The sequence below is a fragment of the Aethalodelphis obliquidens genome, unplaced genomic scaffold (assembly GCF_003676395.1).
Source record: "Aethalodelphis obliquidens isolate GAN/ISIS:26980383/991018 unplaced genomic scaffold, ASM367639v1 scaffold3, whole genome shotgun sequence".
In the NCBI taxonomy this organism is placed as follows: Eukaryota; Metazoa; Chordata; class Mammalia; order Artiodactyla; family Delphinidae; genus Aethalodelphis; species Aethalodelphis obliquidens.
Genome location: NW_020837947.1, coordinates 87,646,389 through 87,660,573, shown reverse-complemented (window position 1 = coordinate 87,660,573; position 14,185 = coordinate 87,646,389). Strand labels below are relative to the sequence as shown.

Here is a 14,185-nt window from a genome sequence, read left to right as displayed (position 1 = left end):
TCTTCTTTGTATTTTCTGACTCTGTTAAAAACTTCTAACTTCTCAGTATATTCATCCAATCTTCTCCTCACTTCTTCAAACATTTTTATGATCATTTCATTGAACTGTTTATTGGGTAGATTTCCTACCTCTACTTCACTTAGTTCTTCTTCTAGGGTTTTATCCTGTTCCTTCATTTCAAACTTATTCCTCTACTGCCTCATTTTGCCTACATTGCTGTTTTTATTTCTATATATCTGGTGGGTTGATTCCATCTCCCAACCTTGGAGAAGTGGCCTTCTGTAGGGAAGTCCTATGTTTCCAAGCAGCACTCTCCCTTGTGGTCACCAGAGCTGTATGCTTTAGAAGAACCCCTATTTGGGCTGTGTGGGTCCTTCTGTTGTGATGGGCTGGCTAGCCTCTGCTCTGGTTGGTTGCCAGGCCTTGCCTTGTGTGGAGCTTGCTGGCCACTGGTGAGTGGGGCCAGGTGATGAGGTGGCTGACTTCAGAACACCTAGGGTTCCTGGGGCTAATACTGGCCCACTGATGGGCAGAGCTGAGTTTCAGGGTGGATGGTTGTGGGACTGGAGGTCCTGGATCTAGTGTCAGCCTGCTGATGGATGGTACCAGTTCCTCACATGGCTGGCTTCAGGATTTGGGGTATCCCAGAGCTGGTGTCGACCCATTGGTGAGTGGGGCTGGATCCCCAGGTGGTTGTCTGAGGGATCCAAGGTGTCTTGGAACTGGTGTTGGCCTGCTAGTAGGCAGTATTTGGGCCTGGGGTGGCCCCTGGGGCTAGTGTTATCCTGCTGGTGGGTGGAACCAGGTACTGGGGTTCTCTGGCTGTAGGGCCTGGGTGGTCCCGGTGTTGGTGTTGGCTTGCTGGTGGGCAGGGCTGAAGCCCAGGAAGTCCCAAGGTTAGTGCCAGCCCACAGATGGGTTGAGGCCAGTCCCAGGGTCTCTGGATGCAGGGGCGCTGGGTGTCCTGGAGTTGGTGTTGGCCTGCTAGTTGTGGAGGCTGAGTCCCAATGGCTGGCTGCAGGGCCCCAGGGGTCCCCAGGGCTACCACCAGTGTGCCAGTGTGCAGGGCCAGATCCTGAGCTCTTTGGTGGACAAGGCCATGTCTGGGCACTGTGGGCTCTGGGGGTCCTAAGACAGCCAGCCTGGGGTGAGGCTCTGGCCTTGCCCACTAGCTGCTTGGCCTAAGGTATCCCAGGACTGGTTCTGACAGCCTCGTGAGCCAGGCAAGGTCATGACACTAATAAGCTAGAAGGAGGATTCCAAAGTGGCTTGTTAGCACCAGTGTCCATATGGTAGAACCACCTCCCAAAAAGCCTGTCTCTGGTGTCTGTGTCCCCAGGACGAGCTCCAGTTAGTTACCTCCTGCCCCTCCAGAAGCCTGTCCAGGATCAGCAGGTGTGTCCGACCCAGGCTCCTTTCAAATTACTGCTTCTGCCCTGGGTCCTGGAGTGTGTGAGATTTTGTGTGTGCCTTTTAACAGTGGAGTCTATATTTCCCATATCCCTCTGGCTCTCCCGAAATTAAGCCTCACTGGCCTTCAGAGTCAAATATTCTGGGGCTCCACTTTTTGGTATAGGACCCCCTGGGGAGCCTGATGTGGGGCTCAGACCCCTTGCTCCTTGGGTAGAATCACAGCAATTGTAATTATTCCTCCATTTATGGGTTGCCCACTGGGGTGTGGATCTTGACTGTACTGTATTTCTTCCCCTCCAACCCATCTCGTGTTTTCTTCTTTATATCTTTAGTTGTAGGAGATCTTTCCTGTTAGTCTTCAGGTCATTCTCATCAGTAGTTGCTCTGTAACAGTTGTAAGTTTGGTTTTCCCATGGCAGGAGGTGAGCTCAGGGTCTTCCTACTCCTCCATCTTGGATCTTTCCAAATGGATTCACAAATTCTAACAGACAAATGGATTTTTCCTTTCCCTTCTTTCCTGTCTTGAGTGAAATAAAAGATGTGAGAGGACCCACGGAGATAATGCTGTGAATTTCCAATTCAATGAAACTGACTTGGTGAATGGCTCCTGCTTACTGGTGGGAGTTCCCTTCTGAAGGAACAATTCCTTTTGTGCACACACTTTGTGGGTATATTTGAATATATTCTAGGGCCTGTTAGGCTTTTAGATTTCTGAAAGGAGGAAACTACCTTTTAATCAAATATTCTTGACATTGAACTAGAATGATGTTGACACTGAGACCAAGATAAACTTAACTAAGCTTTCTTTAGTTGACTATGGGTATATTCAGTTTTTGAAAGAGCTAAATTAGGTATGAATGAAGAATTAGATAAATGTGAGTGATTTTAGGAAAATACCGGAATAAGTTTATGGAGCTAGAATCAAAGCTAAACGTGCTGCAAAGCAAAAAATATATCTAGTTTGACCCAAAAGAATGGAAGTTTCACCAGAGCAATACACATGTGGTATAGGATTCTGGACACTGGAACCATTTTTACCCTGTATTCCGAGACAGACTCTGCTTTAGTGACTGTTACACTAAAATTAAGATAACTGGAGATTTTGAATGAACTCTTAAGGAGCATACAATCTCTATCTTAAGGTCTGTACAGCTTCTAATCATAGTGGGAAACTTTAACTTTGCATTTTGTTGATATGACCATTAAACTATGTATATTCCAGAGCCTTGAAAGCATTGGAACCATACAAAGCCATGTCCGTGATGTTTCTTCATTAGTCATTGTCTACAATGGAGACCATATAATGTCCAACTCAGAGGATTAAATTGTGAAGATGTGGGCAGTGTTAACTGGCTACTGTTTGTGGCCACATCAAGCTGGTGCCCTGACTTGCAGCTGTGCTAGTGAACAGAAGGGCAAGAGTGATGCCAGCTACAAATGCACCACTGCACTCCCAGCACATGAAAGCAGGGTAAGAGTGACGCTGACTACAAATGCACCACTGCACTCAGATCACATGAGAATAGGGTGAGAGTGACGCTGGTTACAAGTGCACCGCTGCACTCCGAGCACATGAAAATATGATAAAATGCATTTCCTGGACTTATATCTGGCTCGCAGTTTTCTCTCTCTTGAACAAAAGGAGTTGAGAATAGAAAGAGTGGGAAGTCTGAAACTCTCTTGATGTGCTGTCAGAGATGACAACATGAAAACAAGGGATGGAAACACCAATTGGTGGGTAAACTTGAATTTCCCTGAGATGGAACCTCACGTGCTCACTGGAAACACAGAACAAACGGTGAGAATGTGGGCTTGGAGTTGATCAATTTTCAGTTTGTTCCTCCTCTGGATGCTCTTCTGTGAGACCAAGGTGCTCCCACTGAACTATGCTTAAATGAACACTCCCCTCCATGTAAGTTTAACAAGGAGGGGGGATTTGCTAGGATCTACATATTTTTGTCATTTGTAACCTTATTTGAGCCCTGGTCAATTTTTCACATATTTCTCAGTCAGTAAAGTGAATTAGCTTAACTTCTTTTTGAACAATCTTAAGATCTCAATTTATTTGATAACTTAGATGACATTGAAGATACAGTCCAGGATGTTTAATTTCAAGAAAATGAAGATTTGATAGTTAGAGGTTGTCAGGTAGAAATCCTCATGGTTTCTCATCACATGATGAACATTTTTCTGTTGTAGAACACTGGCACACACTGCCAGTTGTGACTGGAGGTGGCCAGGCCATGGGGCCTGGCGCTGTGCCACGTGAGGGAGTGGCTGCCCCCACTTGCCCTCTTCTTCCGCAGGGTCTGACCCCAGTTCTGAACAGGTGGAGCTGACAGTTTTGTGTGATGCTCCATCTTTGTTTTTCTGTAGATGACATACACCCCAATTTTTTTCCACACAAAAACATCAAGTTATATTTATGTGCTCTTATTTCGGTTACAGTTAATAACCAAGGGCTTGAAATAAACAAGAAATTATTTGGCATGAAATATGAGGTAGCCTTTCATAATTACTGCAGCACAGAAGGCCTGCCTGCAGGTGATGGACAGAAAGCTATGCACACAATGCACTCAGACGCAGACATCAATTATCCAGGGAGTTATGTATGTTTTTTTTGAAAGAGTCTGTCACAGCATCACACCTTTTAATACAGGATAATGTTGAGACTTAAACTTACATTTCAATGATGTGAACAGTAATCCATGTCCTCCCCTCCCCTTTATTTAGGTCCTAACTTTTCTGACACAATCTAGATCAATCTGTGACCACACAGTATTATGAATGAACCAGGAGAGCCTCTGTCTATGGAGAATCCTTCAGTGAGTGAAAGAATCAGTAAGCATGTGATTATTGCTTTCTCACACAGCACCTGCCATGTGAATGGGGTGTATGAAAGAAATTAAAGACTTAGTTTGTCCAAAAGGAATTTAAGATTAATCTTGATGAGGGATTATGCAATTGCTGCTATCCTAATGTTTTTGATTTATGAAAATGTTAACTTCATACGATTTGAAGTAGTGATTGTGAATGACAACACAGTATATGATTAGGTTCCAAATTACAGTATAGAAGCTACCTGTTCCATACAGGCTTTGTGTAGGTAGGATATGGGAAACCTGGGTTTGTCAGAGGACCATTACCTGGATGGGTTGTATCGAGGATGGGAAGAGACCTGGGGCAGTTGCTCCAGGCAGGAGGGAGCAGGGAATGTGGTGTGGATGGGACGATGGTTCTCAGATGGCATAAGTGGGCTGGGGATGGGCTGGGAGAGAGTGGAGCTAGGGAGGCAAGCCGGACTGCAGCAGAACTAGTTGTAGAGCATTGGCTGAAATGGTGGGATGGGAAACACAGAACGGGAGCACACTCCCTGACTGTTCTAGTTGGATGAAATGTCTACTTTCTGAGCTCCATCTTTTCTATCACTTACGTACTTCTTTACATTCAATGATGCCTATGTTCCAGACAAGTATTAGACACCATGATGGATACTTTGTGTACCAGACATAATTTCTGACCTCTGGTTTAGTATTGTTAATAAAATTTTAACAAATTTTAAGTTAACGATAAGTTCACAAAATTTTAAGTACGTTATGTTGTGCTTCCCTAAATTGATTATAAGTTTTAGTGTAACAGACACAGAGATTTTTGTATTCATTCTTTCAAAACTGTAATGAGTGTCTACACTTGACAGCCTCTGTTGATAGAATAAAGAAAAGCCACAGTCCTGGTTGAGAGAGATCCAGACAAACAGTTATAAAATATGGTAACTGTTCCCAGCAAGCTGCAGTGAGATGAATTCTTATATTTCCTGGAAGTGTTAAAGACTTAAAGATAATTTTCTCAGCTGAGGCTTAAAGGATAGAAGTGGTTTTGAGGCATGAAAGTGAAGTGTGCATGGCTCAGGAAGATTGGGACAGCCTATGTGAAAGCACAAAGGTGGAGGATGCAGTGAAATGACACAATGACATGACCCAGTGACATGGCACTGTGACATGACACAGTGAAATGACCCAGAATGTACAAGTGTGCTGATATTGCCGAGTGTAGGGCAGAATGAAGGACAAGAGATTGTGCAAATGGGCAGGGGCTGGATACACGTGTGTGCATGTTATGAAAAGGATCTTAGGTGGTATGTTATGAGGAAGCATGTTGATTAGGCAGCATATGTTCAGACTTCTATGTGGAGAATAGAGAGGGAGAGGGCAGTACTGGGCAGGGAGCCTGGAAAAGAGGTTATTGCTACTGCGACCACCTGTGATAGATAAACTGGGAGCAAGGAAGGGAAGAAAGAAGAAGGAGAAAAGATGAAAAAGTCATTGGAAGGTAAAATGGACAGACCTTGCTGTTTTATAAAACATGGGGTATAAACTGGAGAGAAGATGACAAGGACCTTGTCTGACTTATTCACAACTGTATCCCCAGCACTGGGAAGAATCCCTCATCTAGGCTCCCAGTAAATAGCTGTCAAAGTGAATAGAAGGGAGAAATCAAGATGACTCCTGGGTTCTGGAGGAAGCAGAATGTTTATACCAGTCGCCAGTGGAAAGAATATGGGAGGGGAAGATCAGGTATTCCTCTGTGGACCGATGTGGGACAGACTGGTGGTTTTTAGAAGAGTCGAGCTATAAGACACAAGTTATAAGGGAGCGAAGGAAGAATTGGTAATGAAGGAAATTCCAAATATGACTGCAGAAAGGCAGGACAAGTTTTAGGTTAGGTTAAAATCCTACGTCAAGAGAGACATTTTCAAGCAGAAATGTTTGACAGGGTAATTTGTCCAGAGTTCAATGTGCGTGAAGTCTGGCAAAATCAGAGTCTGGCTCTGGGGACTCGAGGAAGAACATCACCCGTGTTGGGGAGTGAAGACGTTCCCTTGCCTTTTCATGTCCCAAATTAGAGGTTGGCTTATAGTTCAAGTTATCATACGAACTCTGTGACTTTGTGCATCTCTTAACTTGAGAAAGGCAAAGGCAGCATGTGAAATGTGGTTTTAGTAACAACCAAAGCACAGGTCAGAGATTTATGTTACTATACAATAATACCTATATGTGGAGATACCACTGTTAGAAGCACTAACTTGGGTCCTAGTTTCTTATATAGAAGAGAAAATTGCAAATTGTGTGGTTAATGTTGATCATAATATTTTAAAGGAATATGTGTTTATTTAACCAATAACTTTATGCTACATAAATTGAAAAATCCTCCCTGCCTATGATATTACGAGCAATAACTGCATATCTTAGTCTGTCCCCACATATGGTCTAATTTAGCTGGTCCTTAGGGGTTTTGTATGATTGCTCTAAAATATTAGTTGCATGAAAAGCACCTAACGTTCTTGATAAAAGTCTATTTTTTTTAATTCAAGAGGGCCTGTGAATTAATATTTTAAGAAGCACCATCGTGTGATTCTGATACAGGTGTGAAGAGGTTCTACCTGGAGAAATCCCCCCTTGAGAAGCTCTTTGGCCCGACTTGCATTTGTTAGCTGGTGTTCTTGCTCTCTCTGGTGGTACAATGTGGAATTGTATGTTTCAGATTTTTCATTTTCACTGATTGGCACATAGAGCTCCACAATTAATCTACCAGTTACCCAGCCTTTATCTAGCCATGCTGTAAACCTACAGATGCGAGTGCTGCATTAGCATTCATCTCCCTACACACAAAAGAGATGTGAGAAGACCAGAAAGTGTAACATGTAAAATTTCATACCTTAGAAGTGCTGCGACCAAGACAATGCTTTTACATGTTTTGGTTTGGAGAATTTTGAAGGAATCTGTAGCTGAAGAGTATTGAAGAGGCATTTGGTGGCAGCATTTTCATGGGCCAAGTGTTTATCTTTTGCTTGGGTTCTTCCTCTGTGAATCGTTTAGGACTCAGACTCAAGCTTTGTGATGCTCATTTGAATTTTTCATTTGCCAGTTTGTTTGTTTTTTGCTAATGGGAAGGATATAATTGTATGCAGAGTAAAGAGTTAAGGGTAGGAATTCCTTCTTCTTTTCCTTCTTTCCTCCCTGCCTTCTGGCAGTCATTCAACAGATGTTTATTACAGCCCCCTGAGGGAGGCTTTGTGGGTGATACAGTGATAACCGGGACACCATTTCTCTGAATGAGGAGAGAAATGTAGCCCACCAAGGCCTGTCATGAGGGCTCCATGCCCAAAGTGCAGGGCAGCTCAGCAACCCTCAGAGGAAGGAGAGGGTAACCATGGGGAAATCATTACGGAGAAGACGGCGTCTGAACTTCAAGTCCCTGAGACTGGCCACTCTAAGAACCTTTGTGTAACTGAGTTGCTGACTTATATGACATACAATTGTCTGTGCTTATTGTGGGTATTTTATTCAGTGCTGATTATGTGTCAGGCAGTGTGCTAAGTGTGGGTGTATAAAGTTCAGGAAGGATTGTAATCAAGCAGGACCCTGTGGGGCCATCCCAGGGCAGAGCCCCGCCACCCCACCATGTCCTCTGCCAGCCTTTTGTCCGTAGAAAAACTTTACTTAAAGAATAAATTTAATCAGAGAAATGAGAAATGTGGAAAGAAAGGAAAACTGTTAAGCAAGACAAAGTAATAATAGTTTAGCCATTAAACAAAGTCAAGGACTTTTAGTTCCTCCTCCAGGGCTGTAGATACTATTCTGAGCCATGTCCTTTGAGCTGTTTTGCAGATACTGAAACCCTCACCAGGTGGAAGAAGTTAACTGCATGCTGCCCACAAGCACGAAGACCCCAGGTGGAATCAGAAGGTGGATGATGTTGACTCCCAGTTACCTCACCACAAACCAATCAGAAGAAGGTCCACAAGCTGATCACACACCCCACACCCCCACTCCCTTATCCTGTCTTTTAAAACCTTTCCCTCGAAGCCTTCAGGGAGTTTGTGACTTTTAAGCATGAGCTGCCCTGGACTCCTTGCTTGGCGCCTGCAATAAACGCTGCACTTTCCTTCACCACACCCAGTGTCGGTAGATTGGCTTTACTGTGCTCAGGTGAGCAGACCTGAGTTTGGTTCGGTAACAGGATGGCTTGGTCTCTGTCTACCTAGAGATTCCATTCTCGTATTAGAGGCAGACAGGAAACAAAATAGTTAAATGATAATAGATAACTATCTACAAAATAGATAAATGAATTGTAAATTGAGGTAAGCGCTTTGAAGGAAGTAACCAAGAGGCTAAGGTAGAGAATAACTTGGTTGGGGTGAGGTGAGACCTGCTTTTGTGGAGGTGGCTGGAGAAGGCCTCCTGCAACAACACAAGCAATGATGTTACGAGTCCAGTGCTCTCTGCTACTGAGTCCATGTCTTAACCATGTTCATCCTCCCAGCTCTGATGGGGAATCACCATCATTACACTCATTTGAAGAGAGAGGAGACTGAGGCACAGGGACACTAAGTAATTTGATGTGTAGTTTGTAAGTGGTGGAGACCAGATCCAAACCTACCTTTCAGGCCCAGAGCCTGCTCTCTTCACCACTCTGACAGGCATCTCCCGCCAAGGGTGTGGAGGGGAGAGCACATATGGGGCTCAGAGGCAGGAGAGTTCTCACGGGATAAAGCAGCCCTCGTGCTCCCAGAGGTGGGGCGAGGCTGCACACCACCCTTCCCTTGGGGTGTGGGCTTCTTTCAGATACGTGTTAATACAGAAACAGGCATTGGGTGAGTTGAAAAGGACAGAATTTGTTAGCTGCCCTAGCACTGTAGAATTACTGATGAGAAAGGTCATTTTCTGGTGTAACATTTTGATTTCACAGTGGAGGACCCCCAGCTCAGAGAAGATAGGTGATTAATTGCTTAACTAGTTAGTTGCTGACTTGGGAGTAAAACATACGTGCTTTTCCTTGATCCCACGTGTGCATAACTGGTTTCTACTTAACACACAAATTTATCTTATAAATTGCTTTCCCACCAATTGAAGGGCACTGGAGTACATGATTACAGACTAGTACTTTCTTAAATTCTTGCTCCTTTAATTTGGGATGGTTTTCTTTGAGGGCAACCATTCCCATTTCACGACACATGGTAAAATGTGTTCCTTTTGAGAATTTCCCTTCTCTCCTCTGTGGAAATGCAAAGAAACAGAGGACAGGACCAGTCGATAAGCTCACTTCTCGTGTGACTCGCCCCCTTCTCTTTCTTCACATTTGCTGGCAGGAGTTACAATGTGCTGATTATAAGAGGTGGCCTGATGTGAACAGGGCTTGGGGGTCAAGGGCTGATGCACACCTTGGACAAGGCACACGCTTGAGCAGCAGACAGGAGGTGGCTGATCCAGGCAAGCACCTGCCTCACCCACAGCCATAGTCCCTGAGTAATCTCTCAAGTATTGTTCAAAAAACCTAAGCAAGCCCTAGAGGGTTCAGGTAATCTTACCATGGCCCTTCTGTCCGGTGAAAAATAACAAGTTGTCTTGCACTGCTGAGTGGTTGTTTGCCAGCTGAAACTTCAAGTGGAACTCGTAATCATAGCTGATGTCTGGGACCCGTGAATAAGCCAGGAACGAGGTATATCCAAAGGCATCCATCCCACTGAGCCTGGGCTGGGTGATGTGAACATCTGTGGAAAAGCCCAAAGCAAACAGTTAAAACAAGCCTGTTCATGGACTTGTAAGAGGAGGGTTGTGTTTTGCTGCTGCATCTCGCCACATAGTCTGTTTACTATCACATTAATTATACATATGTGCCCTTCAGCATTGAGCAATTCAGAGACTCAATAGGGAATTCAAATCCAGAACAAAGGAAGGGTAGTGTTTTGAGATCCTGTGTATAATCCTTTAACTCACATACCCTTTTGACATGAAGAATTTACTTAAAAAGCAAAATTCTACATTTTGGAGATTAATTTTAGAAATAGAAAAGATCATACGCAGTCAAAGTATTTGCCTAGGTGCTTTGTAACAATAATTTGGCATCCAAATTGGAACAAACTGAGCTTCTCTAACTCTTTACTTTTCTAAGAGCCAAAGGTCAGGGGTAGGAAGGCCAAGAGATGGGAAGGAAATGGATGTTTCCATCACCATATTGTGAATGACCTGAAATTTCCTTGAAGTGAAATCGTTGTCTAAAAGAAATGCTCTTCCTTACTTTGTTCAGACATGTGTTAGATAGTGAAAGCGTGGGTTTCAATAGGCCTGAAACTGTAGGGAGATTTAGTAGAAACAGGAAATAGTAAAACCCAGAAGTACAAGGGCCAGTGCGGACAAATAAGATTTAGTTGAGGGGTGCTATCAGCCAGCTAGCTTCTCTTTTCATCCTGCCTCTAATCTTGTATCCACATTTTCTCTTTCATTGTTCTATTTCCTTCATAAATAGTCCCAACTGGCTTTTATTTCCTCACTTCAAGGGGAACAGGGAACAGGAAGGGGGATTTTGACCCCAATCCTGACTACTGTGAATGGTATCCCCAGATTAAAGGATGTTCCTAGAATCTATCTTTATTCGTTCAAGACAGCGCAATAGAGGGAAGAAAGCTTGTCTCGATTACTTTATAATGCTCCCTTCTCAAGAGGTGGTGGCTCTCTCATGAAGTTGTAAAACTAGAATTTTTACAAACTTTAAGAAATATCCTCACTCTGGTACTTAACACTTAAAACAAAAGAGTTGTTATGTCTGGTTATAATTGTTTATATAGCAAATAATTCTGCTATCCTGGGAAAAAGAATTCTATTTATCAGAGGCTTTTATTTCTGCTTGTTTCACATAACTATTCAAGTAGGGATTTGTATGGAATCAGCTGAATACTTCATTTTGATATTTTATTAAAATCTTATCAGTTTATTCCTTGAGATGTGTGTCCTAGGATAAGTAAACATTTTCTCAAAACTCACCAGAATCTGAATTAGGATTTTGAGACATACCACCTTTTATATATATATATATAATCTAATGAAGTAATTGGTGGTTTGTGTTTCAGAGATAATAAGACTTCCCATCAGGGATTTCAGTGGTTCTGTAAGTAGGATGGTTGAAGGAAATTAAATAAAATTAACTGGGATTGAAGCAAAATAAAAATATTGATGGTGTTTGAATGTTGGCATTAAAAACAGTTAAAATAGAATTCAATTAAATACTAAAAATAGGAATGTCTTTCTTTTATAACATTTCTTCCTGTTAATAATTTACAACTGAGTCTGCTAAAAGTTTTTGTACATTTAGGTTAGATCAACAAATACGTATATAGTTCACTATCTGACCTTGAGCTAGATATTGGTGACACAAGGATAATAAGGCACAATCCTTACCCTCAAGGAGCTAGTGTGTGGTCAGTTAAATTACTCAACTGAACTAGACTGAATCTTGGCTGATGACAGCAGTTCACCTACAGGTGACAAAGATCATTTCAGGTGGAAAGAACAACTTATTCTACAATAGGGAGGCCAAAAAGCATGTCATACTCAGGGAACCCATGGAGTTTGCAAGTTTTAGAATGAAGTATAAAAAGGAAAGTGGAAGCAAATGAAATGACATAGTTAAGACAGGGGTCAAATTATGAAGGGTTTGATATTTTCCTCATACTTTTTGAGTAGTTAAGCAAATATCAAAGTTGCCTTTTAGAAATATCACTGTAGTGATGAAATGTGAAGGCTGGATTAGACAGGGGGAACTGGAGGAGAAACCTTTGGTCAAGAATGATAAGGAGGACTTTGAGGACATTGGGAAGTCTAACAATGAGTTCAGCTTGTACCGGGGGGGCAGTGGTGGCCCTTGTCCACGTGCTCAGTAGTTTGTCTCCCAGCAAGAGCACCCAGCTCCGCTCACTCCACATGGCAGCTTAGCACTGGATCTGGGGCAGACTGGTTCTGGGAGAAGTCAGCCACAAGGCAGCGCAGATCTCAGGTGGCAGCACAGCCACTTCAATTCCTGCAGCAATAACACCCTGACCTCCAGGCCACAGCATTGTACTAGATCTGGGATGAACACAACAGGGCTTTCCCTGTTTCTGAGTGGAACTGCAGACACCTGTATGGGAGGCACATAGGTTCACTGTGACTGCATGGACCTCACTTGCTTTAGCAATCACACACTTAAGGGCAATGAAGCCTTATTGAACCTGACCCTCAGGGCTTCCACCCCAAGAGCTGGGGAAAAGACCCTGACACTGACAGAATGGTAACAGCCACAGAGCAGAGAAGAAGCCCTGCCTCACATCCTACACAGGGTTTAAATCCCCCAATACAAACCACGCCCCCTATCAAGGAGATAACAGCCAGCACACACTGAGGAAAGATATAGTTGGTTTCCATACCAAAACCAGCCCTACCACCAAAACTATTAGAAACACACAGTCTGTACAATGATGCTCCCACATAAAAACACCCCTTCAAGACCACAATAGATAACTGTTTCTCCCAAATTCATAGAGACAGAAAAAGTTAAATAAAATAAAAAGGCAGAGGAACTACTCCCAATTAAAAGAGGAAGAGACACCCCCACCCCCAAAGAACATATAATGAAACAGACTTTACTGGTTCAACAGACCCAGATTTCAAAGAGGTGGGAATAAAAATGCTAACTAAGTTAAGAAAGATTATTGATATAAACACAGATAACTGTAACAAGGAAATAAAAGTTATACAGATGAATCAATCAAAAATAGATAATTCAGTTTCAGAGATAAAAAGCAATCTTCACAGGGAACTATATTCAACATCTTGTAATAACTTATAATGGAAAGAATATAAAAAAGAATATATTGATATATCTATATGTCTATCTCTCTCTATATAACCGAATTACTTTGCTGTACATATGCAACTAACTCAACATTGTAAATCAACTATACTTCAAAAAAAGAAAAAGAAAAAATAAAAGAAAGCAGTCTAGAAGTAATAGATAGCCAATTAAATGAGACAGAAGAACGAATAAGTGACCTGGAAGATAAAATAATGGAAACCATCCAATCAGAAGAACAGACAGAAAAAACAATAAGAAATGAAACCAACATAAGGTCTATGGGAAAATATAAAGCAAACCATTTTATGCATGGTATGAGTTCCAGAAGGAGAAGAGAGAGAGAAGATCAAAAATGTAGTTGAAGAAATTAAGGCTGAAAACTTCCCAAACCTAAAGAAGGAAACAGATATCCAGATACAGAAAGAGCCAAGCGTCCTAAAAAAGATGAACCCAAACAGACCTACACCAAGGCATCATAATTAAAATGGCAAACGTTAAAGATAAAGAGAGGATTCTTATGGCAGCAAGAGAAAAACAAAGGGTCAGATACAAGGGAATCCACATAAGTTTTCAACTGATTTCTCTGCAGAAACTTTGCAGGCCAGAAGGGAGTGTCATGATATATTTCAAGTCCTGAAAGGGAAAATCTGCAACCTAGGATACTCTACCCAGAAAGATTATCATTTAGAATAAAAAGAGAGATAAAGAATTTCTCAGACAAGCAAAAACTAAAAGAATTCAGCAATACTAAACCTACCTTAAAAGAAATAATGAAGAATCTTCTTTAAGTAGAAAAAAAGCAAGAATCTATAGGAAAGGAAAAAAAATCACAGAGAAAAGGCAAATATATAATCAGTACTGAAGATCAATTAAATAAGCTAGTACATACACTAAAAACAATAAAAGAATTATAAAAGCAAGTATAATGATAATAAGCAGTAAAAGAGGATGTAAGAGGATATGAAGATGTAAAATAGGACATCAAAATCACAAAGTGTGGGGGAGGGGAGTAGAAAAGGTAGATCTTTTAGAATATATTTGAACTTGAATGATTGTCAGTTTAAAGCAAGTAGACATATTATGGGTCAACATACATGAACTCCAT

General features: G+C 42.1%; 1 protein-coding gene across 1 annotated transcript in view; it reads right to left on the bottom strand.

Annotated features, from left to right (window-relative positions):
- The window catches only part of EYS (EGF-like photoreceptor maintenance factor), a 1,677,823-nt gene that overhangs the window by 106,352 nt on the left and 1,557,286 nt on the right, over positions 1-14,185 (bottom strand). Inside the window, exon 35 of the mRNA XM_027093793.1 lies at positions 9,782-9,964. Coding sequence (XP_026949594.1) covers positions 9,782-9,964 — 183 coding nt within the window. The remainder of the gene's footprint in view (positions 1-9,781; positions 9,965-14,185) is intronic.